The sequence below is a fragment of the Emys orbicularis genome, chromosome 7, assembly GCF_028017835.1.
Source record: "Emys orbicularis isolate rEmyOrb1 chromosome 7, rEmyOrb1.hap1, whole genome shotgun sequence".
In the NCBI taxonomy this organism is placed as follows: Eukaryota; Metazoa; Chordata; order Testudines; family Emydidae; genus Emys; species Emys orbicularis.
Window position 1 is genome coordinate 69857787 of NC_088689.1, and position 26515 is coordinate 69884301.

A 26515-nucleotide genomic window follows, 5' to 3' on the forward strand; every position below is an offset into this window, starting at 1 on the left:
CACCTCTACTTCCAATACTCCTGCGACAGTAAATGGAAATACTTGACTTGCTTATTTTAAAGATAAGTATATGTTTGTGTTTCAGGAGTTGATGTCAGACAAAATCCTCTACCAAATGCTCATCCTCTCTTGGTTAACCTGTTCCTTGCTGATGTGCTGAAAAAGTAACTGGAAGGGAGAGAGCCATTCTCCCTTGGTTGCGTATATGCCATGATTGTTTGTACAAACGAGGCAGAGGCCAGAATAATACTTCACATTTTCAAAGTGCATTTCATCCTGAAGGACCCCAAAGTACCTTGCAGAGGGGATTGCAAGGACCACTTGCCTGCTGCTGAAATACAGCTAGAACTAGGGTAGAGGGCAGCACACTATTCGATAACACATTGGAGACAATCTGTGGAACTCATTGCCACAAGACAAGGCCAAGAGTTTTGTAGACTTCAAAAGTAGATCATAGATAATGAGAACATCTATAGTTACATTAGAAAGGAAGAAATAGGAATATAATCTCTTGTGCTCCAAGGTATAAGTCACGCAATATCTGTCTGACAGGGTCAGGAAGCAATTGCCTGTATGTGTAGATATGCCATAACTGTCTATTACAGGATTTCTTCCACCTATCTCTGATGCATTTGGTGCTGGCCACTGCTGGAGGCAGGATAGCGAATTAGACATAGCACTAGTCTGATACAGTTTGGCAATTCCTACATGGGGAAAGTTTAGGCAAGAACACTAGGGCAAATGTCATAGGCTCTTTAATATCCACGGAGAGCACCCAAGATTTCAGGGTTTAAAAGCTCATCAGAAAGTCTTTATAAACTCAACTGCACAGACCCCAATTTATCTGCCTCAGAGTTACCTGCCAATCTAGCTGTTTGCTGATTCAGGTGCTTTTGTGCTGCCATGGAAGGTTCTCATGATCCATTCTCTCTTTTGCAGATGTTTGCGAGGCTCTGAATGTGACAGTCTCGCCAGGACCGACAGTGCGATACGCTGAGGGAGACAATGCTACCCTTTATTGTCACGTTTCTCAAAAGAGACGGACAGACAACTTACTTGCTGTCCGATGGGTTTTTGCCCTCTCACCCACACAGGAGTATCTGATGATCAAAATGACTAAATTTGGGATTGTCCAGTACTATGGAAATTACACCCACCACTTCCACAAGCAAAGACTTCGCCTTCTTCAAGAGAGACACGGAACAATATACAAATTCCTAATTCTGAATCTGCGGCCAACGGATCAAGGCCATTATATATGCAAAGTCCAGGAAATTGGCAAGCACAGGAATAAGTGGACTGCATGGTCAAATGGCACAGCAGCTACTGAAGTAAAAGGTGAGGATGCATCTGATGCTACTGAGTCTGATCCTAACCTTTTTCTTGCTCATTATCGTTAATTGTTGGTTTTCTCCCCATGTCAAATTAATCCAGAAGATGCTTGAATTTAGGCTTTTTCCCCAAAAAAATCATTTAGAAATAAATCATATAATACTTAGCTTCATAAATAATACTTATAGCTCACAACTGAAAAATTAAAGGCAGGACTTGAACATGTGTAGAAATTCACTGCTGTAGATTTCTAGATCATTGCCTTAGCTGTTCAGCCAAAATGATGATAGTTAACAATACTTTGCACTCATTCAAGCATAGGTCTCAGAGAAATTTGCAAAAGGGACTAAACAATATTATCCCCATTTTAAACATGGGGAAACTGAGGCCCAGAAAGAGTAAGTGATTTTCTAAAGGTCATACAATGAGTCAGTGTCTGCGCTGGGAATAGAAACTGGCTTTCCTGTGTCCCAGTTCTCCATTCTGCCTCTAGAAACCTCCAGAGAATAGATCTTCCTCATGAGTTTGCTTTAAGTTCTAGTCCCAGCTGGAAGTAGTTCAGGAGCAGTCTCTCTAATGCAATTTTTGGATGTTCAGCTCTAGTCTTGGCCTGAAAGTGGAAAAGCACTGATCGGAATGTTCCAGAATTGCATAGAAAGATTGGGTTGAAGTCCAGCATAAAAATGACCTGAGGTGGGCCTTCCAAATCCAAATCCCATGCTTACGGCTGCCCCCTCCACCCTTAATAGCGGGCCATATCAAAGCCCCTGATACAAACACACCCAGACTTTGAGAAAGGGTTGTGTTCTGGATTTGGATTTCATAGATTGGGCTCACGTCAGAAGGCAGCTACGCTCAATATTGCAGTGTCAATGGTGGCTGGGAAACGCTCCTCTGCATCTGATAGACGGTCTCCTCATAGATGTGGGTGTGAGGTAAAAGGAAGTGTTGACTAAGTTCATTGGGTCCTGATCCAAAGACTACTGAAGTCAGTGGGAATCAGGCCCTAAGTTACTGGAACTGAAGGGTGTGAATGCCTGCACAACCTACGGGGGAATCACCAACCCAGCATAGAAAAACCTGTCGGATGAAAACTCTAGGGTTCACCTCATGGAATTTCCTCCAGCCCTGCTGGCGCTTGACTTGTTGGGTGGGTGTTTTTAAATTAAGAAGCTGCACTAAATATTTAGGAAAACGTATTCCTAATTAACTAGTATGTGTTTCTGGGGGGAAAATGAACCTGATTCCCCTCTTACTTATACCAGTTTTAGACTGATGGAGCTCCACTGACTTCAGCAGAGTTCCTCCTGATTTACAACTGCTGTGAGATCAGAATCAGGCCCAAAGGTCTCATTTCGTTAATATCTTGTGCCAGAGAAACCTAAAGCATGTTTCCCATGGTGCTAGCTTCATAGTTCTAATTAAGCTTCCTACAGCATCTTTGTACTAATACACAGAGGGAGACAAACAGTGCAACAGACGATCTCTATTGATAGCTCATAGACATCACAAGTTTTTGCTTCACTCTCTCACAGATAAAAGACAGAATATGAAAAAATATGATCAGAAATAAATAGCAGCTGCATTTTGCCCACTAATGTTTAAACCTGCCTTGATTAAAATCAGAAGATTAAAGTAATGTAATTAGCTGAAGTTATTAGTAGCTGTGGAAGCTCTTCCAAAGATCTAGAGTTGAAGTTCAGTTTGGCTCAGTACCAAATTGTATGAATGTGAATTTTTTCAAAAGACATAATCTAAACCATCTGATCCTCTTGGGCCTGCAAAATTTGGCAAGATTTCGGCAAGATTTTGAATGAGATTTTCCATGCTTCCTGTATGCAGCCAGCCAGACATAATGTGAGAAGAGTGACCTGAAATCTCAGATCTAAGCAACCCTCACTTATTTTGGGGAATGTACAGATCCAAATCTAGATCTGTTCTTTTCCTCTGGCCCCTAGCTAACTACCCCAGATCTTAATTCCCCCAGTTTTTGAAGCAGTTCAATGCTAGATTTGCATTTCCCTCTTGGTGGTGTCCAAATATCTCTACTATTTTGGCATTTCTGCTTCAGGTCCTGGTCAAAATGTGAAAGGAAGCACAGAGAATGCAAATAGGAAAGGTACCAGGGGGCCGGGAGGAGGAGGGAAGAGAAGATTCTCACACTTCCCCAGACCACAGAGAAAGCTCGTGTTTAGTTTGAGTTTTGGCCAAGGATGTTTGTCTTAGTTTATCCAAGTGGTGTGTGTCCTCAAAGCAGGGCTCCACACCTCAGCATATCAACAGTGGAGTTCTGACCTTCCAGCTGCAACTGGATTTCCTGTAGAACCTGACATGGGCCTGATCCAACACGCTGTGAAGTCCATGGACGGACTCCCACCGATGTCAGTGAGCCGATGCTTGTATTAAAATAAAAAGCTCGTAGTAAATGGGTGAGAAGCCAAAGGAGGGCAGCAAAGTAGTTAAATGGTGACTTGTGAAAAGAACTGAGTTTTCACAGCCAGGAAAACAGATTGTAATCCATTGTTTAGGCTGCGCTACACAGCACCCTCTAGTGACTGGGGCAGAGGACAGAAGTCATACAACAGCAACTGACTGGAGTCAGTCCTTTAGTTGAGTGATTGAGGATCTTGATTTTAGGGTCTGGAGTTCAAATCCCTGTGACAACTCCTGATGGTTGCCATTACAAAATGATTGGTAATCATGGCCCTAAAAATCCACCTGTCCTGAAGGGGGAATTTTATTGGGAAACATGAAGTTCATGCATAAAAAAAGGACACTCACCTGCTGCAGAGCAGGTGGAATCTTAAGATTCAAAGTCTGTAAGAGGAATTCAACATAAATCATGAGTCCGGCCCCAGAAATCATGAGATTTTAAAACAATCACAATTTAAAAAAATACATTTTAGGTTCTTTATGTGCCTCCTGGTTTTTGAGTCACATTTTCCAGCTTTTCTCTGGAGGGCTAGAAATCCTCACAGCAAGAAAGAAAGCTGAGATTATCCTACAATCACAAGCCCCAGGGAGCTGGAGTTTTAGGGGGGGGAAACACCAAATATTGCGAGAATTGCAATAGAAGTCACAAGAATTAGCAACCCCAGATGTTCCAAATCTAATCCTGGGGCCAAGTCTCAAAAGAGACCCCCTCTTTTTTTTTGCACTGGGCTGAAGCAAATTGCTAGATCCAAGCATCTCCAGAACATGGTGATCTCCCAATTCTGGGTATTAGTCTTTGTAGCTCTGACTATATGTCAGGTGACTGGGGCCAGTCACAGTCTCTTTAATGACTCAGCTGTGTGCAATGCAACCTGACTGCATGTGTCATAACCTCATAGCCCTGCTGAGCTGTCAGGCGTCCAGCCCAACACCAGTCAGGGTTCCTACTGAGGCTTTTGGCAAGCCACAGTGGTGCCATGCCGACTCTCCTCCTCCCTTCCCACTGCTCCTCCCAGCCCACATGAAAGAGCCAGCCACTGCTGAAAAGCAAGTGAGGAGGAGAGGTGGGCAGCTGCCTCAGCCTCCCACCAATGGGCAACTGGGAAGCAAGCTGTGGGCAGTAGGTGTGAAGAACTGGTGGCTCCAGGGCTGTGCTGGGGCATGGGCACTAGGGCTGTGTCTATTGAGGCTGTGTCTATTGATGTGTAAGCAGGGCGTGTGGGGCACTGGAATTGTGCAGGACATCAAGGCTTTGGGCAGGATTGAGGTGGGTTCCTGGGCTGTGCACATCCAGTAGGAATGCTGGGTGAAGATTGGCACTAGCCCTGGCTTCCCCTTGGCCCCTGGCATCAGCTGCCCCAACATCTCCTATCCCCAAGCACTGAAGTCCTCAAGGACAATGACTCCCAAACTCTCGTTTCCCTTGCTCCTTTCTGCATGAGGGCCCATTCCCCACTTCCTGCTGCCCCCACCCCTTGATTCACACAGTTCCCACTGGCCCTCCCGTGCCACTCCCTGGACCCAGCCACCCTGCTGTGCCAACTGCCCCCAAGCCATCAGCTCTGGCTACCCCCAGACCCCATCCAACCCTGTGCTTCCCCCAGCTCCCAGGCTCTGCCTTTTCCTCTCCAACCCAGCCACAGCGTGGTGTCACCCAGAGAGCTGCCCCAAAAGCCCTGCCCATTTCCTTCTCCGCTTTTCATGCGCCAGCCTGAGGTTTCCAGCAGAGCCGGAGAATGTGTGTATTAAAAAGACGGGGGGGCCTCAGCTACCTGCACTTGACAGTCCCTTTAGTCAGTCAGCGCGGGCACAGGCTCAATGAGAGTCACCGTCCATAAGTGGGAAGCGGGAGAGCCGCACTGCTGTGTAGGGCTCTGGGAAAGGAAGGGGAGCCTTGGCAAAAACCTTGCTCTGAATTCCGTGCCGTGAGGGGCGCATTGCCAAGCAACCAGCACTCAGCAGCAAGCCGGAGAGAGGCCTCCACCCCTGCTTGGCCAAACTGCATCCGTTGGTTTTTTTTTAAACTGAACAAAGACTTTTGCTTCTAGTGTGTGTTTTAATTAAACTCCGGGCTGGTGAAAGGGGCCATCCTTGGAGACCAGAGACCTCTGTAGATCCTGTGCAGGAAGCTCCATTACTGATGCCCTGCTCTCTCAGCAGACTACTTAGCCTGGTAAAGCCCATGGCCAGCTCCCCCACACCGTAGGGTGCCACCTGTCTGGGTTTTACCCAAACAGGCCGGTTTTTGCTTCTGTGTCTGGGGACCATTTCGGGTTGCCAGGTGCCTGGTTTTCACACCAGCCCCTGCTCAACTGGGGCTGCTTCCTACCTGCAGGCAGGCTCCTTGTCAGGCCACAGCAGCTCCTGTCCCCCGCTGGGGAGGAGGAGGGAGATGGAGATGATCCAACAAGCAGTGCAGGGAGAGGCGGGGCCTTGGGGGAAGAGGCGGAGCAGGGGGCGAAGCCTGGGAGTCCGGTTGCCAGCAATTAGAAAGGTGGCAACTTTTCCGCACACTTGGGGGACAAGGGATGTAAAGGAGAATCTCAGCTTCCATTTCATAGATTGCAAGGCCAGAAAAGACTTATGAACATCTAGTGTGACCTCCTGTATAGCACAGGCCAGAGAGCTTCCCCCCAAAAAGGCTTACAGCAGATCTTTTAGAAAAACATCCAGTCTTGATTTAAAAATGGTCAGTGATGGAGAATCCATCACAACCCTTGGTAAGTTGTGCCCATGCTTAATTATCCTTACTGTCAAAAATTCACACCTTATTTCCAGTCTGAATTTGTCTAGCTTCAACTTCCAGCCATTGGATTGTCATACCTTTCGCTGCTAGATAGAAGAGCCCATTATCAAATATTTGTTCACTGTGTACGTACTTGTAGACTATAATCAAATCACCCCTTAACCTTTTCTTTGTTAAGATATATAGATTGAACTTCTTGAGTCTATCATGATTAGGCAGGTTTTCTAAGCCTTTAATCATTCTCATGGCTCTTCTCTGAACCCTCTCCAAGTTATCAACATCCTTCCTGAACTGTGGGCACCAGTATCCCAGCAGCGGTCATACCAGTGCCAAATACAGCGGTAAAATAACCTTTCTGCTTCTACTCAAGCTTCCCCTGTTTATGCATCCCAGGATCACATTAGCTAGGGTTACCATATGTCCGGGTTTCCGGACATGTCCGGCTTTTGGGTCTTTAAATAGCCGTCCGGGGGGAATTTGTAAAAAGCTAAAAATGTCCGGGATTTCCCCCCGGACAGCTATTTAAAGACCCAAAAGCGCTGACAGGGCAGCCGCGCTGGGGGAACCGCGGCAAGCCAGCGCCGCCGGCGCCACTCACCTTTCCTCCCTGGGGCAGCACGCAGCTGAGAGCTGCCGGTGTGGCGGTGTCAGCCCACGGGGCCCGCCGCCCGGCCGGCAGGAGCCTGCAGAGCGCAGCCCTGCCCCTGCCCCGGCGCACAGAGAGGCAGCGAGGAGGTCTCGCTCCCCTGCGTGCTGCAGCGGGGCGGGGCCTGTAGACTCGGGCAGAGAGACCCCCCGCCCCTGCCCCCCTCCCCTCAACCCGACCCAACCGTAGGAAGGAGCCGGAGGGACCTGCCTGCTGGATGCTTCCTGGGAGCCGCTCCAGGTAAGCACTGCTGGGCTCACCTGGCCCCCTGGCAGGTCCCTCTGGGGGGGCTCCCCTCAGCCCCACTACCCTAAGCCCCCACCCTGACCCTGTTCCCTCAGCCTCCCCCGCAGTCCCTCCCCTCCCCTCCCCCCGATCATCTCTCCCGACCCACTGCCCTCAGCCCCCACCCTGACCCTGTTCCCTCAGCCTCCCCCGCAGTGTCCCCCCTGTGCCCCCCACCCTCAATCCACTGCCCTCAGCCCCCCTGAACCTATTCCCTCTGCCTCCCCCACAGTCCCTCCCCTCCTCCTCCCCCCCCCCATCATCTCACCCTGCATGGATGTGGAAATCTGTCCCAGATTCCAGGCTGTCGTTAGCCCCTGGGGCAAAAGATCAGCAGAGGTTTCCAAAGGGAAGTTTGCAGCCTTTGCTTAGACCCAAACATTTTCACTTAAAAAAAAAAAAAACCCAAACCCATCCTGACACCCATCTGCTCTGTCCAGATTTGCTGTTATCCCTGTTGAGGCCAAAGTGGTTTGAAAAATTAAAAATCCATGACACCATTGTGTTGCTTCCCCCTATGTTGCTCCTTAATCTGATGGACCTGCTGATAATGAATAAAGATGAATGCCCTGGGAGCAATGTGTCAGGCAGACAGTTTGTCAAGTAGGAAAGTGAATGCTGAAGCCCTCACAAAATGCAGAGGCTTTTCTTAACCTGAGCACTGATACCCTGTATGGGTTTGAAAGTGACAAGAGCCTAGCGACTGACCAGAGCAGCACCAGGTTTGAAGTGACGAGGAGGGTCTGTGTCATGAAGTCTGCATTTCCACTGAGGACTCTTCCATCGCCAGGGTAGCGCTGGTGCAGGTCTGCCGCCCGGCACAGCAATGCTGAGAGGTGCCAGTGTAGACCCGACCCACTGCCCTCAGCCCCCACCCTAACCCTGTTCCGTCAGCCTCCCCCGCAGCCCCCCCGTACCTCCCACCCCGAACCCACTGCCCTCAGTCCCTGCCCCCGTTCCAACAGCCTCCCCCACAGTCCCCCTGCTCCCCCCAACCCACTGCCCTCAGCCTTGCCCTACCCCAAATCTCTTCTTCAGCCTCCCCTGTCATCCCACCGCCATCACTCCCCCTGCTGTCCCACCCCCTCAACTTCCCCCCATTCCAGTCCTGATCCCCTCTGTCTCATCCCCTCCAGACCCTGTCCCTCTTCCCAACCCCCCGACCCTCCCCAGCCCAGCCCCATTGTCTCCCCCGCCCCGCCCCACTCCACCCCACTCTACACAGCTCTCTCTACCCTGTCCCATTCATGCTCCCCTCAGCCCCTACCCTACTCCCCCCATCCCAGTCCTGTCCCATCCCCCTCAGCCCCCCCCCCAGTCCCAGTCCTGTCCCCCTCAGTTCCTCCACCCTGCTTCCCCCGGTCCATCCCCACACACCCATCGACTCCCTCGACCTCCCTCCCCCCAATCCCACTGCCTGGACCCACCCCCGTCCCACTCAGGACATGCACGAAAAAGAAGCAATGGGCTTAAATTGTAGCAAGGGAGATTTAGGTTAGACATTAGGAAAAACTTCCTAACTGTAAAGGTAGTTAAGCACTGGACAAATTACCTAGAGAGGTTATGGAATAGCAGTCATTGGAGTTTTTTAAGAGGTTAGACAAACACCTGTTGAGGATGGTCTAGTTGTTATTACTCAGTCCTGCCTCAGTGCAGGGTTTTGACTAGATGACCTGTTGATGTCCCTTCCAGTCCTACATTTCTGTGATTCACACTGAATTGCCTTGTGCCACTGTCTAGTAGTAGTGGCACACAGTTCTCTGACATGCAGGTTTATAAAATTGTAGTTAATATACAGTTTAGAGCATAGCAATTTTAAAGCTCTGCATGTTCAGACCAACTGAGCTGAAAATTGTGATCTTGTATTCAAAACTATTAAGATGTGGGCTGAAATAAAATCAGCATGAATTGCTCAACAATATCAATGGAATCAGCATTCCGCTGCTATATATTGTAAAACATTACAGTGAAATCTTGCAAGTATTACATAGCACGCCGCTTTGCCCAAGTGGTAACTAAGGCTTTGTCTTCACTACCCGCCGATCCGGCGGGTAGCAATCGGTTTTTCGGGGATTGACTTACCGCGTCTAGTGAAGCCGCGGTAAAATCGATCCCTGATCGCTCTGCCGTCGACTCCGGAAATCCACCTCGGCAGGAGGCGGCAGCGGAGTCGGCGGCAGCGGAGTCGGCGGCAGCGCGGCAGCGGTCGACTTTCCCGCGTCCTCACCGCCAGGTAAGCCGACCTAAAATACGCAACTTCAGCTACGGTATTCACGTAGCTGAAGTTGCGTATCTTAGGTCGGACCCCCGCTGCAGTGTAGACCTAGCCTAAGCATAACATTTTCCTGTTTCAACATTCTTAACTTGTATCCCTCCTAGTTGTTTTTTTTCAAACACTGAATGCTGCTAAGTTATGAGTTTTAACAGGGTTTTTTTTTTAAACCACAGCACTGAATGTTATTCTAAAATTGTTTTCCAAATATTCTTAAACTCCCGGTTTATCCCCCGCTGATGTTCATTGTGAAAAGTATTGCAGGTCTAATAATAATATTTGGCACTTTTGTAATTCACTGTCCAACATGCGTTTTGTGCCCTCCTCTGGTGGATTTTTAGAGGATAACTGTATAGCTACCAGCTAAGGGAGTTATATCTTGAACTCAAGTAGTAGAAGCTCATGCTTTTAAGTCTGGATGGCTCGGGTTCAAGCTTTGGTGACTAGCTATGATGGAGGTTGCTACACTTATAATCCCTTTAATCAGAAGTTCTGAATATGCTTTGTTGTAGGCAGAACTAGCCTATAGTTAAGCAACCGAAAATTTAGAATGGGAAGTGTTGAAATGTTGGGAAGCCTTATAATTTTGCCAATCTGGAACAAACATCCCATTTGAGGGATGGGGGCGGGGAGAGAGGAGAGTGAGACAGGACCAGGAAACTGGGACAAGGAATCCAGAGCGGTAGTGGGGGGCAGTTGAAATCAGATGAGGAGCTGGGGCGGGTTAGACAGCAATAGGATAGACATAGACTGGAGGGGATGGGGAAGAAGGGTCTTTGACTACTCGAGACCACTCCGTTCTCCGAACATTTGATTCGCGGGAAGCAGGGGAGGGGGAGGAGCAGGGGGAGGAGTCGGGGCGGGGACTTTGGGGAAGGGGCGGAGTTGGGGCGGGGAAGGGGCGGAGTTGGGGCAGGGCCGGGGCCGGGGAAGGGGCGGAGTTGGGGCAGGGCCGGGGCCCCTTGTAGTGTCCTCTTTTTCCAGGACTGCAATATGGTAACCCTAACATTAGCCTTTTTGGCCCCAGCATGGCACTGGGAGCTCATGTTCAGCAGAATCACTTTCTAGCCCTTCTCTTGCAAAGAGCCTGGACAATGTATCCAATGCTGCAAGCTCGCTGCCCGTCCATGGTTCTTCCCAATGATGCCAGGTTAGTCACAGCTCCTCACAGCATCCCTTGGTTGGGATATGGGGCCAGTAAAACCATGGCCATTGTTCTGGGGGCTGTTGGGAAGATGCTGCCTCAGTTGTCAGCTGTAGCGAACAGCCCACACCAGGCTATCGCTGAGGGCACTGGGCTACTGGAAACTCCCTAGCAGCTGCGGCCTGAGGCTTAGCCCACTCCTCTGCCACTGCAGCCCCTGCCCAGAGGGCAGCTGGAGAGCAGGTGCAGCATCAGGGGCTGACTGAGCCCAGGGCTGGTCCCAGCCCATAATCAATATTTTCTATTGCTTGCTTCTTCCTGTCCATTTCAGCTAGCCCAACTGGGGTAATGCGTTGTGGGCATCTCTGCTGGTGGGTCGTGAGGCGGGATGGGAAGGAGAGATAAGCGCTTTAGCAGGTCAGTTCAGGGATGTATGTGCTGTCACAGTTCAGGGCAACTGCGCCTATGTTCCCCTTTTATGGTCCAGCAAGGCCACAATAGGCTCCCAGTCCCTCATCATCACCTATCTTAGTCAGAGACCCATGTCTCTCTCTCCCTCTTACTGGGGTTTTTCCAGACTGCACAGTTCCCTTTCTTACACAGTGACATTCCTAGCAATCCAGACTGCTTAAGTAGGCCTGCTTGGCTTCTCTCCTCAGATGGTTAACTATGTAAGTGTCCACAGTTATAACTGTTACCACACAGCTCTTTCTAAGCAAGCACATTTATTCTTAAAGTGAAAGCATGACAGAGAAAACAATATAGAACCTATATCCATCACCCCAACCCCAGCCTCAGGCGCCGGCAGGTATCAGTCCTTCCAGCCCTTCCCTGAGAATTGGGGCCCCCCCTTGGACAGATGGGCCTCTCTGCTTGCTGGATCAGATGGACGATTCTGAGTCAGTTTAAACTCAGGTGGTTTAACCAAAAGCCGTTTCTTTATCTACTGGTCTCTAATTAATCTAATTTGAGCTGGTGTATGCGAGCCTCTCCAGGAGGTGGTACCTCGAGGTGCTACAACCTGAGAGAATTTGTCTAATCACTCCCCATTGTTTTTAGTTCCTAGAGGGCTGAGGTCACCTTCCCCCTGGAATTATAGACAGTCTCTTGCCCACAATGATACCTAAACACAATACAGTAAGAGCTCCTAAAGACAAGGCAGGAAACTGTCATGTGTCACATGCCCGTTCCATGAGTATGGGGCTTTGTGGAAGTGGGGATGAGCATGGCTGTAGGAGGAGAAGAGGACAAACGGGTAGCATAGGTGGGGTGGAAGGAATGGGTGTGGGGATGCAAAAAAGGCAAATAAATAGAATTATGAAGGGCCAGTTACATTTGGGGTGCAGGCTAGATGATCCCCTCCCAAAAACCCTCCAGCCCTGTTCAGAGCAGTGTGATCATACAGTCATTTACAACTGAAGCATGGCTTAAAATTGGCCATAGCATTTCTGGAATGAATTTGGAAAACTCCAGGGATCTGCAAAGTATTATGAGGAATGCATCCAAATAATGGAGAACAAGATCAGCCGGACTGTAGGGCTAGCGGCAAGTCAAATACACGGTCATTTTTGTTCCTTATTCAAGCAGGTCAGATTGTCAGGCCCTTTCTGCTTATGCGACATTTCTCTGCACAGTTCACATAATCCACTTAAATATAGCCAGGCCATTAAAGAGACGTTCGTGTGTGTGTTTCACACATTGAACAATGTAATTTCCTGAATGTCTTCAAAACAGGCACACATGGATTCATGTGGAACACATGGATAGGGAATGAGGGCATGTTCCAGGTAACTGGCAGCAGAACAAAGGCCACTATAAAATATGGGCAGGCACCCTTTCAGACTGCTGCTCTGTATCTCTAATAGCCTCACGGGCTCATGATACCTGCAGTGTACAAACCTCTGAAAAGTCCTAAGTGACAGCTGTCAAGTTGCTGTTAACAGCTGAAGTCTGAGGTTCAGATAAGTTTAATTCTTCCAGGGAAGAAGAAGGGCAAATTTTGAAGTCTAGTCAGAAGGTCAAATCCTGCTCTCCGTATTTACAAGTACTGTTAAAAGCAATGACAGGGAATCAAAGTATTGGTGGTACTCTGCCACATGCCACCCGTACCCCCAGCTCTGACCACATGCAAGATGCTACTGTCCTCTTCTTTTCAGCCTCTCCTCAAGATACACATTTGTGATGCATACAAGAAGCCACCCTACTAAGAATTGGTTAGGCTAAGGAACAGTCAAGGATAGTTGATATTTATTTCATTTTAAAATAGATGTAATGTTTAGATGTCAGATGCTATTTACCTTTTTTTTGAGGGGGGGGGGGGATTTAGGCACTTTTGAATATTCCACCCCTGGCTTGTGAACTCGTTGGGGCAGGGACTGTATCTTTATGTGTCGACAGCATATGGCTGCTGATACAGCTGATACAGTTTCTAATAGTAGAAACGCCATATTTCAGGGTAGGTTGTACCGCTCTTCAGCATATGACCCACTCTCTCCTTCCAATTCCACTTAGTGGCACTCTGATTTGGAAAATAGTGTGCATACCATCGATTTAGATAGTGACATTAAAATAATCTCCAGTCCATTCCTTATACATCATAATATCCACATCAAGATACTGCTTCTCCTCTACACACAGTAGCAGAGGGGAAGACTGGGCCTGAGTCATTCCTTGAAAGTGCCATAGTTAAGAAATAATTTCCTCACAAGAAAGCCAGGCTGTGAGCCTTCCTATGACCTTGTCTTCTTGGAGATAATCTCCACCTCCCAGCAGTTTTATCAAAGTATTGTTTAATCTTAACACTAGGAACAAAGCAGAACCCGAGAGAAGAGGTTATGAAAACAATACAAGGTCCACACATGGCTCTCACACAGAGTCTTAGGTGAGCCTATCTTACCCCAGACACCCCAATCTCTGGGGTCTAGGTTCACCTTAGCTCAGCCTTGAAGGATTTTTTTCTAGAAAGAGTCTTTGAGCTCTTTTCCTGGCTTTCTCTCTCCCTTACTAATACAAAACCAGTTTGATGAGCTCTGCAGAGGGTTGGAGCCAGAGCATCAAAGTGAATGGCTTCTGCCTGGTCCCTGAAGTGTGTATCAGGATACACATAGGCTCACCTCCTTCTAGCATAGGTGCTGGGGGTGCTGCCGCACCCTGGCTTGAAGTGGTTTCCATCATATACAGAGTTGATAGTTTGGTTCAATGGCTCTCAGCACCCCCACTATAAAAATTGTTTCAGCATTGATGCGCTTCTGGGTGCATTTTCTGCCAAACCGACTTGTGAATTAACTCAGTAGATGCATGCAATAAACACAATAATCCGGTCAAGATACAATATGCATAAATTATTACAGGTAGCTCCAAATCCGCCACAATGATAGTTGCTACGGTAGCACCGAGAGGCCTGAGCTGAGATCAGGGCCCATTGGGCAAGGCATGGACATAGTATACAGTCCTTGCCCCAAAGAGGCTACAATCTAAACAGGAAAGATAAAGCATGGAACAAGAAACAGGCACAGAGAGGTGACATAACTTGCCCAAGGTCACATTGAAGAGCCAGCCTGAGAACCATGGTTTCCTGACCCTCATGCCAGTTCCCTGCCCGCTGGGCCGTGCTGACATACTCCCAAAGTACTCTTTCAAATATAGTCATTCTTCAGGCAGTTTGGCTGTTGGCTGATGAACAGAGCGTTAAGTGGCAAGCCATTAGAAAGCCATTCTCTGGAGAGCTAGGGCTGGGAGCCTCCTAGCTGGAAAATGATATTCTATCACCAGATTGCCGTTTTGTTGGATTTTGTTTGCTGGCAATCAGCGAGTAGGCTCAGCTGGGATAATCTCTCACATGAGGTTAGCCAGAGTTGTGGCATGGCTGCACATCTGTTTGGGGAGCACGGTGAGGTGCTGCCAGTCACAGCCTGGGGGTTTTAGTCCCGGCTGTGCGACAGATGTATTCTGTGCCTTTGAACATGTCGCTTAGCCCCTCATGGCTGCAGTTTACTTCTCTGCACAATGGAGAATGTAGTTCTGTGCAAAGAGCTGTAGGTGTCAAGTCTCAGGCAAGTCTGAAGTTCTTCAGTCATCCTGTGTCACAGTTCTCCCACCTGTAAAACTGACCTGGTAGCAGCACTCACTTGTGTGAGCGTGAGCTGTACTATTGTACAGACGGGAAGGCCAGCCCCTCAGCTGGAGTAGCTCCACTGAACTCATTGCTGCTCTGGCAGTTTACACCAGCTGAGGATCTAGAGCAACGTAACTAAGTACGCAGATCTGAACCGGTATTTCAGAGCCACTGAGGTCTGGTCGATAATGACCTCTCCCCAGCTCTACTACATGCTTCCTTGATGAGCTGTGGCAAGTCACGATATTTCGCTGTGCTTCAGTTACCGTTTCCGCAGAGCAGAGGTGAGGTTGGCCTGGCTCGGTCAGGAGTGGTATGGAAGGGTTTGCACGTGCAGAAAAGGAAAACCTGTAATTGAAATAAACCACAGGGGGCTTCTAACACCCAGCCCAGAGCTCATTGTGATGGACTGAATGGGTGCTTGTCACAGGGTGGCTGGCTCATTAAGGGAGATGGGCCTCAGTCCACCTGTGACAGGCTTAACTCACCTCCCCAGGTGGGAGGAATGAAGGTCATGTGACTGGTGGGTCAGGTGACCAGATCAGGTTTCTTATAAAGGAGAGCCCTGAGGCGCTGCTAACACTCCAGCATGGAGTGCCAGACGTGACAGACTCCTGGAAGGCTGTAGCTGGCTGAGGAAGCAGCTGCAGGCTGTAAAAGGGACCGTGTGAACGATAACCCAACACTGGGAAGGTGGGCTGGGGACTCCTGACTCAAGATCAGGGAACTGTGGAACCAACGGCCAGCTGGGGGTGTGAGGTACTGTGTGTATAGACTGAATAGGATGGATCCCCTCCAGAAGAGTTCTATTTTAAAAGGATATGGACTGGGTGGGTTAGTGAGGAGCCTTGTGAGAGAGGGAGACTGAGCCAGAGTGCTACAGAGCCACCCCAGGCCATGGGTGTGTGTGTGCTGAGGTGGCAGCTACCCTGGTACAATGCTTTTGTAGGACCTGCAGGAATGTCCCATTCACCAGGACTGGCATGTCCCAGAAATATTTGGGAGAGTCCTGGCTGTTCAGGGGACTATGGAGTCAGCTGTGGAGCGAGGCTAACCCTGCAGTGACTCCTTTAGCTTTGAATGCAGCTAGAACAATTGTCACATTATTGTACACTGTCATGTTGAAAAGGCTCCTAACTTGGTCAAATCCAAGTCAGTTTTCTCAGGAACTCTTCAAAGCACGTCTCCTCTGGGAGGCTACTTTACCCCTGGCGTTTTAGCATGAGACCTTTTTTTTTTTTTAAGAGATCTTTGTTAATATGGATGTAACTGGGAAATTAATAAGGTTTTTTCCTTCTCCTTGGTGGCCTACAAACTTTCAGAATAGTTCACTTTGGGACAGAGATGAGGTTTGGGAAAGTACAGCCCCCAAGACAGAACTTTCGGAGAGTTCTGACCGAAGCAAGGCATCAGAATGGAAACATTTATATACAGCCTCAGCAACAGGGTTTGCTGTCATACTCCGCCTACCCCACAGAGCTGTTGCACAGTTTGATCAAGTAGTATTTGTCATGCACTCTGTGATCAATACTTGAAAGTCACCTGTCACTGTGCAATACGGTGACTAGATGTCCCGATTTTATAGGGATAGCACCGCTATTCGGGGCTTTATCTTATATAGGCACCTATTAACCCCCACCCTCGTCCCGATTTTTCACAATTGCTATCGGGTCACCCTACCGTGCAATTGTCTGGTGGGCCAGCATGATCTGACCCCCACAGAAAAAAGGGGGATGAAGGAGGAAGAAAAAGGGAAGCAGGGAGAAAGTAGTAGTTATAAAAGGGGCATATCAGTATTTAATTTATCATCATCTACACCCAAATCGTTAGTCCCATTTCCCCATAAATTCTCTTACATCTCAGGCAAGTCCTCACTTTCCTAGGGAAGCAGGCCCCAGCCTGTGCCCACACTCACAAGGTAATTGCCTCTCCTTCTGTCCATTTCTGGTGCTGCTTGCCCCTTGGCTTTTCTCCAACATCCCAGTGTCTTCTTAGGTGTTACCTCTTCTCCCCTCTGGAATGAGCTGGGTCTGGTTTATATAGTCCTAGACCCCTCCCGCTCCCAGCAGCCTCTGAGGGGGCTAGATAACTGGAGTCAACTGCTCAGGTTTTTTTCCCCCTCCCCCATGACAGTTCACTCTGCCACAGCACCAGATCAGTCAAACACAAATCAGTCTATTTATCTCCTCTTATAGTCCAAGGTGGGACAGAGCTGCAGGTTGCCAGCTCATTCTGTTGCATCATTGCGTGTCTTCCTCCAGGACTCAGTCTGGAGAGCTCCCTGCTACTTCTACGAGAGTGGCAGATATTTGGTGCCAAAAAGGATCAAGTCTTGCCAAGAGGCTTGCTGCCATTTTATAATTCAGTTGTTTCAGCATAAGAGATGAACATTCTGTTAGACAGTATGCAGGGGCGGCTCTATGTTTTTTGCCGCCCCAAGCACGGCAGTCAGGCGGCCTTCAGCGGCATGCCTGCGGGCAGTCGCTGATCACGTGGATTCAGCGGCGTTTCTGTGGGGGATCTGCCGGTCCAGCGCCTTCGGCGTACCCACCGCCGAAGCCGCGGGACCGGCGGACCTCCCGCAGGCATGCCGCCGAAGGCGACCTGACTGCCGCCCTCGCGGCGACCGGCACACCGCCCCCCACGGCTTGCCGCCCCAGGCATGTGCTTGCTCCCATTGAACTCCCATTGACTTCAATGGAGAGAGAATTTCACCCCACGTGCATCGTCATTATACCATGTTTATTTGTCCTTCACAGTGATTTCATCGAAAGCTTCAGAAGATCCCACTTTTGAGAAAACCCATGAGGCCTGGAAGTTTTTTGAAGGTAAAGATACATTTAACGTTATCACTTGTTTACATGCAGTTTCTCATTAAGACGCTGGCTGTAGTTGTATTGTGGTAGCAACCAAGAGCCCTGTTTGGGGTCAGAGCCCCATTGTGCTAAGTGCTGTACAAAGACAGGCTGCTCCTAGAGTGCTTACCGTGAAGTACTTAGATTTTCAGAAAGCCTTTGACAAGGACCCTCACCAAAGGCTCTTACCAAAGTAAGCTGTCATGGGATAAGAGGGAACGTTCTCCCATGGATTGGTAACTGATTAAAAGATAGGAAACAAAGGGTAGCAATAAATGGTCAGTTTTCAGAATGGAGAGAGGTAAATAGTGGTGTCCCCTAGGGGTCTGTACTGGGCCCAGTCCTATTCAACATATTCATAAATGATCTGGAAAAAGGGGTAAACAGTGAGGTGGCAAAATTTGCAGATGATACAAAACTACTCAAGATAGTTAAGTCCCAGGCAGACTGAGAAGAGCTACAAAAGGATCTCTCAAAACTGGGTGACTGGGCAACAAAATGGCAGATGAAATTCAATGGTAATAAATGCAAATTAAACTAAACTAAATTAGCTGTTACCACTCAAGAAGGAGAGCTTGGAATCATTGTGGATAGTTCTCTGAAAACATCCACTCAACTTGCAGCTGCCGTCAAAAAAGCAAACAGAAAGATGGGAATCATTAAGAAAGGGATAGATAAGAAGACAGAAAATATCATATTGCCTCTATATAAATCCAGGGCTTGCCCACATCCTGAATACTGCATGCGGATGTAGTCGTCTCATCTCAAAAAAGATATATTGGGATAGGAAAAGGTTCAGAAAAGGGCAACAAAAATGATTAGGGGTATGGAACGGCTGCCATATGAGGAGAGATTAAAAAGACTTGGACTTTTCAGCTTGGAAAAGAGATGACTAAGGGAGGAATATGATAGAGGTCTATAAAATCAGGAAGTGTTATTTACCCCTTTTCAGAATACAAGAACTAGGGGTCACTAAATGAAATTAATAGGCAGCAGATTTAAAACTAACAAAAGGAAGTATTTTTTCACACAATGCACAGTCAACCTGTGGAACTCCTTGCCAGAAGATGTTGTATAGGCCAAGACTATAACAAGGTTCAAAAAAGAATGAGAAGTTCATGGAGGATAGATCCATCAATGGCTATTAGCCAGGATGGGCAGGGATGGTGTCCCTAGCCTCTGTGTGCCAGAAGCTGGGAATGAGCGGCAGGTGATGGATCAGTTAATGATTACCTGTTCTGTTCATTCCCTCTGGGGCACCTGGCATTGGCCACCATTGGAAGACAAGATACTGGGCTAGATGGACCTTTGGTCTGACCCAGTATGACCATTCTTATGTTATATTCTTATGTTACAGAGTGTGGGAAACCAGAGAGGGAAAGGTCCCCACTTCACCAAGTTCTCATATCACTGGGTTTTCTTTTTAAGCTGATTAGGGAACTAATTTGTATCTGGCTTGTAGGCGAGAGAGCTGTGCAAACACAGGACTCAATCCAGCCTGGTGCTGATCACCTCTTAAGACATACCAAGCTCCCTCATCTTCTAGTGACTTCAGTGGAGGCTGGCTCAGTGAGTTTAGCACTTCCGGGACACTCAGCAGTACTCTGTAGTAACAAACCAAGCAAATGATGCCTGGTCTGTAGCATGACAACCCATCTCCCTAAGCAAAGATAACCTCTCTAGCCCTAAGCAAGCACCTGTTCAGTGGACTGCCATTTGTTCAGGACCTGGCATACCATTACACAGTTAGTTCTGCAAATGTGGGGGCATGTGAACCTCAACCCCTACATTTTTAGAAGTCTAGCCTGCAGCCTTCATACATTACTTTGCCACAGTGTGTGTCTTTGGTGCTTTGCTCTTGCTCCAGAAGAATGTGAATTGCAGCGAGACACCCCATGTGGGGTTTTTGGACTGCACTTGTACCTGATAAAACCACACATTTGGTGAGATGATCAAATGGCTGGTTATTTCTAGGGCCCATTATAAAGTAGATAATAAATACCAAGTAGAGTACTTAAGGCAGACTGGTGAGTAACTATAGTGTTACTGGGATCAACCAACCTTTTTCAATGCATGCCAGTCCAGATTAAGTGGTAGGTGTTGCAAATGTTCACAGCTATTCTGTATGTGTCTGCTCAGTTGCTGCTATATTTGACAATGTACAAAGGTTCCACGTGGGAGCTTTTGTGACATTCTTTAAAACACAGTTTACAAAACATACTACTGTCCTGGGCAGAGGGAGTGCGGGCTGGTGAGTAGAGCAGAGGGCGACCAGTCAGGATTCTGTTCCCACCTCTGCCACTTCAACACTCTGTGACTCGGTTTCCCCTCTGTAAAACTGGCCTGCCTCACCGGGGCGTTGAAGGCACTTAGTGTGTGTAAAGCATCCTTCAATGAAGTGGGCTGTGTACCTTGTTATATGAAAGGCAGGAACAGGAAGAAGCATGAGGCCCTATTTTAGAAGGCAGGAGTTTTCAAAAGTGCTCCATGCTGACCAAAATCTGTGATGGTCAAATTCTCACTGACTTCAATGGGAGCAGAATTAGGCCAACGCTGGGTACTTTTGAGACCCCCAGCCTACTTGTCTTGCTCAATTTAAAGGTCGGGGGTAAGACTGTCAAAGACATGTAGGTGCCTAAATACTATAGACTTTCAATTTAGGTGCCTATGTGACTTAGAAACTTCTAAAAATGTTACCCTAAATTAAGGTGCCACCGGACTCCTTGTTGTTTTTGTAGATACAGACTAACACGGCTACCCCCTGATACCTAAATTCTTTGGGGCAGGACCTGTTTATTTCTGTCTTGCACAGAGCTGATCCTTTTTCCTGTGTTGAAATGTTCATCATATCAAGAGCCAGGCTGAGTAATTCTCTGCTTGCCTTTCAGACCTGTACGTATATGCAGTGTTTGTGTGCTCCATCGGCATCATCAGCGTCCTCCTTTTTACACTTGTCATTCTCTGCCAGTCACTGCTGAACAAGAAAAGATCCAGAGGTGAGTGACAGACAAGTGTCAGCCCATTGGCCGGGGGGTGGGGCGGGTGTGTATTGTCGAAGAGAACAACAAAAACATGAGAAGGCAGCAGATGATGCAGAGAGTGGAGACAAAAAAAATCAGCTTCCCTTGAAGTTACAAATAAAGTCCGCCAGCTTCAAAGGTGGGGGAAAAAATCCAATTTATTTTCTGCCAAAATTTTGAACAATTTGTACTGACATTTTTCAGGGAATAATTTTGATTTAAAAAAAAATCAAAGAAAGAAAAGCCATTTTCATTTCGCTTGGCACTAAAATTTGCTTCACTTTGGCTTTCAGAACAAAACGAATGTTTGGTGAACCAATTTTTTTGTTTTGATTTTTTCATCAAACCCCCCCTGAATTTTGTTGAATCAGTCTTTTTGCAAAATATTTTGACTTAAAATAAAGTGTGTGTGTGGGGAGCAGTTTAACTAAAAATGTGACCAGCGCTAATTAACATCTAGTTAAAAAAAAGCTTTGTTTGAAGAGATGTGTGCAGAGGGTATGTCCCAGCGGAAAGGGGAAAAAAAAAACAAAAAAACGACTTGCCCTAAGTCTGTAAATTGTGTAGATAGGGCTACAGTGCCTGCTTGTTCAGAGAAAGCAGGCCAGTTTCTAGCCCCACTCACTTACTTGATGGCAGTGGGCAGCGGCTATCTCCCCTTTTGTTTTACCATTTATTACCTCAGACGTCTACTTCCATACTCTTAAAAATAGGAGACATCACCAATGTTAATACTACTGCCACCACCACCAAAGGATCACTCTGTTCTGAAGGCTGTTTTGTAGCAGCAAGTGTGAGGAAGAAGTGATCTTTCAAGACATAAGCTAATACTTTTGTAATTCACGTAAAACAAAAAGAAATATAAAATACTCTATACAGAAGTAAAATTGCGGCCTCTCATAGATCAGTGTGCACAGAATCATAGAAATAGAAAGGTGGAAGGGACTTCAAGCAGTCATTTAGTCTATTTCCTCGCAGATATAATGCTACTGATTATATCTTCTAGGAGGGGGCTTTTAAACATTTAAAACATTCACTAAACTTGCTATTAAGGAGTTCCTTCAGCTGTTGCTATTGACTTTAACATGTGCTTGGATAAAGCCCACTGACTTAAGTGAGCAGGTCGGTGATCTGCACCTCTGAGGATTTGCCATATCAGATGACACATTTGTTCCTTCGAGTTCTGTATCCTGCCTCTGGTACAATTGCATTAGAATTAGCATTAGCAGAGTCAAAATGTTCTGCCTTTTGAAGGACTATATTTGTCAAAAATTCAAATAATGGTAGAAAAGAAACCTTGAAAAGTGCTGGCAATTTTTCATTGACCAGCTGTAGAGCTGGTTGAGGCTTTCAATTTTTGAAAAAAAAAAGTTTAAATCTCACTTAAATTTGAAAAAAAAAACCCAGTTAAATTGACAAATTCTCACAAAATATTAACTTTTTATCAGCTGTGCTTAGAACTAGGGTTGGGTGAATAATGGATTTTTGATTCATTGGCAGTTTGGGGGGGGAAACGTTGAAAAAAGGTTTGGTTTTGATTCAACCCAAAACTATTTTAAAAAAATTTCAGCAAATCAAAGTGGAAAAAAGGTGGAGCTAGGCTGAACAAAATGTTTACTTGCCTTTTTTTTTTTTTTTTTTTTTTGCCCAGATCTACTTAGAGGCATTGTTCTAAGCAGGGACTTTGTGGCTGTAAATGTTATGTTCGTGTTTAAAGTGCAGATGTTACTTGAAAAGTGAAATGACTTGGCATTTAGTGAGAAGCTTGAACCCACCCAAACCCTGGTAATGTTGAGATCCGGATCTAGACTCTGTCTTCTACTTATTCTCTCTCAATGGGATCCATGTCAGATTTACTGCAAGTCAAAAGAGGCATTTTCCAGCTGCCAGTCTTGCAAACTACCTGGAGATCTGAAAGCCCAGCTGTGAAATGCCTCTCACATCATCCCCATTAAGAGACAGAGGCGTCCTGAAATGGAAACTGAGGGTATGTCTACACTACGAAATTAGGTCGAATTAACAGAAGCCGGTTTTATAGAAATTGGTTGTATACAGCCGATTGTGTGTGTCCCCACATAAAATGCTCTAAGTGCTCTAGTCGGCGGACCGCGTCCACAGTACCGAGGCTAGCGTCGACTTCCGGAGCATTGCACTATGGGTAGCTATCTCACAGTTCCCGCAGTCTCCGCCGCCCATTGGAATTCTGGGTTGAGATCCCAATGCCCAAATGATGCAAAACAGTGTCGCGGGGGGTTCTGGGTACATGTCGTCAGGCCCCTCCCCCTCCGTCAGAGCAACGGCAGACAATAGATTCGCGCCTTTTTACCTGGGTTACCTGTGCACACAACATACCACGGCAAGCATGGAGCCCGCTCAGCTCAGCTCACCGTCACCATATGTCATCTGGGTGCCGGCAGACGTGGGACTGCATTGCTACACAGCAGCAGCAGCTAACTGCCTTTTGGCGGTAGACGGTGCAGCATGACTGGTAGCCTTCATCGGCGATCTGGGTGCTGGCAGCCGTAGGGCTGCATTGCACCAGCCCTTGCCTTTTGCCTTTTGGCAGTAGATGGTTTATTACGACTGGTAACCGTCCTCGTCGTACAGCAGTGGCTGTCGATCATGGGCACCTGAGCAGACATGTTCAGTCCAGCAGTGGCTGGAACTCCGTATGTCCTCCAGTCCCCCATCCCCCCAGTCATATTCTGCTGCCTTCACAATGATGATGATGGCTATCAGTCGTAGTATGCCATTTTCTGCCAAGCGCCCTGTTGGATCATCGCACATTAGCAGAGTCTTCCCTGAGCAGCAGATCGTGCAATAGGCCTGAAGGCTACTGCCAAGCGCCCAGTATTTGCTGCCAAGCACCCAGAAGATGCTGAGGGCTATCAGTCATGCTGCACCGTCGTCTTAAGATGTAAAAAATAGATTTGTTCTGTATTCATTTGCTTCCCCCCTCCCTCCGTCAAATCAACGGCCTGCTAAACCCAGGCTTTTGACTTCAATCTTTGGGGGGGCCATTCTGTGTGACAGTTGTTTGTGTTTCTCCCTGATGCACAGCCACCTTTGTTGATTTTAATTCCCTGTACCTGTACGCCATGTCGTCACTCGCCCCTCCCTCCCCTGGTCCGTCAGATACTAGTTTCGCGCCTTTTTTCAGACCAGATGCCATAGCTAGCACTGGGATCATGGAGCCCGCTCAGATCACCGCGGCAATTATGAGCACTATGAACACCACGCGCATTGTCCTGGAGTATATGCAGAGCCAGGACATGCCAAAGCAAAACCAGGACCAGCCGAGGAGGCGATTGCAGCGCGGCGATGAGAGTGATGAGGAAATTGACATGGACATAGACCTCTCACAAGGCACAGGCCCCAGCAATGTGGAAATCATGGTGTTACTGGGGCAGGTTCATGCCGTGGAACACCGATTCTGGGCCCGGGAAACAAGCACAGACTGGTGGGACCGCATCATGCTGCAGGTGTGGGACGATTCCCAGTGGCTGCGAAACTTTCGCATGCGTAAGGGCACTTTCATGGAACTTTGTGACTTGCTTTCCCCTGCCCTGAAGCACCAGAATACCAGGATGAGAGCAGCCCTCACAGTTGAGAAGCGAGTGGCGATAGTCCTGTGGAAGCTTGCAACGCCAGACAGCTACCGGTCAGTCGGGAATCAATTTGGAGTGGGCAAATCTACTGTGGGGGCTGCTGTGATCCAAGTTGCCAGGGCAATGAAAGACCTGGTGATATCAAGGGTAGTGACTCTGGGAAACGTGCAGGCCATAGTGGATGGCTTTGCTGCAATGGGATTCCCAAACTGTGGTGGGGCCATAGACGGAACCCATATCCCTATCTTGGCACCAGAGCACCAAGCCACCGAGTACATAAACCGCAAGGGGTACTTTTCAATGCTGCTGCAAGCCCTGGTGGATCACAAGGGACGTTTCACCAACATCAACGTGGGCTGGCCGGGAAGGGTACATGATGCTCGCGTCTTCAGGCACTCTGCTCTGTTTCGAAAGCTGGAGGAAGGGACTTTCTTCCCGGACCAGAAAATAACCGTTGGGGATGTTGAAATGCCTATCGTGATCCTTGGGGACCCAGCCTACCCCTTAATGCCATGGCTCATGAAGCCGTACACAGGCAGCCTGGACAGTAGTCAGGACCTGTTCAACTACAGGCTGAGCAAGTGCCGAATGGTGGTGGAATGTGCATTTGGGCGTTTAAAAGCGCGCTGGCGCAGCTTACTGACTCGCTCAGACCTTAGCGAAAAGAATATCCCCATTGTTATTGCTGCTTGCTGTGCGCTCCACAATATCTGTGAGAGTAAGGGGGAGACATTTATGGCGGGGTGGGAGGTTGAGGCAAATCGCCTGGCCGCTGATTACGCGCAGCCAGACACCAGGGCGGTTAGAGGAGCACAGCATGGCGTGGTGCGCATCAGAGAAGCTTTGAAAACGAGTTTTGTGACTGGCCAGGCTACGGTGTGAAACTTCTGTTTGTTTCTCCTTGATGAACCCTCCGCCCCTCCCCCCGCACCCGGTTAACTCTACTTCCCTGTAAACCAACCACCCCACCCTCCCCTACCCTCCCCCCTTTGAGCACCACTTGCAGAGGCAATAAAGTCATTGTTACTTCACATTCATGCATTCTTTATTAATTCATCACACAACTAGGGGGATAATTGCAAAGGTAGCCCGGGATGGGTGGGGGAGGAGGGAAGGAAAAGGACACACTGCAGTTTAAAACTTTAACTCTTATTGAAGGCCAGCCTTCTGATGCTAGGGCAATCATCTGGGGTGGAGTGACTGGGTGGCCGGAGACCCCCCCACCGTGTTCTTGTGCGTCTGGGTGAGGAGGCTATGGAACTTGGGGAGGAGGGCTGTTGGTTACACAGGGGCTGTAGCGGCGGTCTCTGCTCCTGCTGCCTTTCCTGCAGCGCAACCATACCCTGGAGCATATCAGTTTGATGCTCCAGCAGCCGGAGCATCGACTCTTGCCTTCTATCTGCAAGCTGACGCCACCTATCATCTTCAGCCCGCAACTTGCTCTGTTCATCCCGCGATTCAGCACGCCACCTCTCCTCTCGTTCATATTGGGCTTTTCTATAATCAGTCATTGACTGCCTCCACGCATTCTGCTGTGCTCTGTCAGCGTGGGAGGACATCTGTAGTTCTGTAAACATGTCATCACGTGTCCTTCGCTTTCTCTTTCTAATCTTCACTAGCCTCTGTGAAGGAGAAACATTTGCAGCTGGTGGAGGAGAAGGGAGAGGTGGTTAAAAAAGACACATTTTAGAGAACAATGTGGGTACACTCTTTCACGTTAAATTTTGCTGTTCACATTACACAGCACATGTGCTTTCGTTACAAGGTCGCATTTTTCCTCTTATATTGAGGGCCTGCCGGTTTGGTGTGAGAGATCACTCACGCAGTGCCAGGCCACAGATTTCAGCTTGCAGGCAGCCATGGTAAGACACAGTCTTTTGGCTTTTTTAACCTTCTTAACATGTGGGAATGGTTTAAAACAGTAGTGCTCTCATTTCCCATACCAAGCACCCGTTGGGTTGGCCATTTAAAATGGGTTTGCAATGTAAAAGGAGGGGCTGCGGTTTCAGGGTTAACATGCAGCACAAACCCAACTAATTCCCCTCCCCCACACCCAATTC

The 26515-nt window shown here is 48.0% G+C and overlaps 1 protein-coding gene across 1 annotated transcript in view; it reads left to right on the plus strand.

Moving 5' to 3' along the window:
- VSTM4 (V-set and transmembrane domain containing 4) overlaps window positions 1–26515 on the plus strand; it is a 69777-nt gene that overhangs the window by 4420 nt on the left and 38842 nt on the right. Inside the window, exons 2-4 of the mRNA XM_065408578.1 lie at window positions 940–1338; window positions 17732–17800; window positions 20716–20823. Coding sequence (XP_065264650.1) covers window positions 940–1338; window positions 17732–17800; window positions 20716–20823 — 576 coding nt within the window. The remainder of the gene's footprint in view (window positions 1–939; window positions 1339–17731; window positions 17801–20715; window positions 20824–26515) is intronic.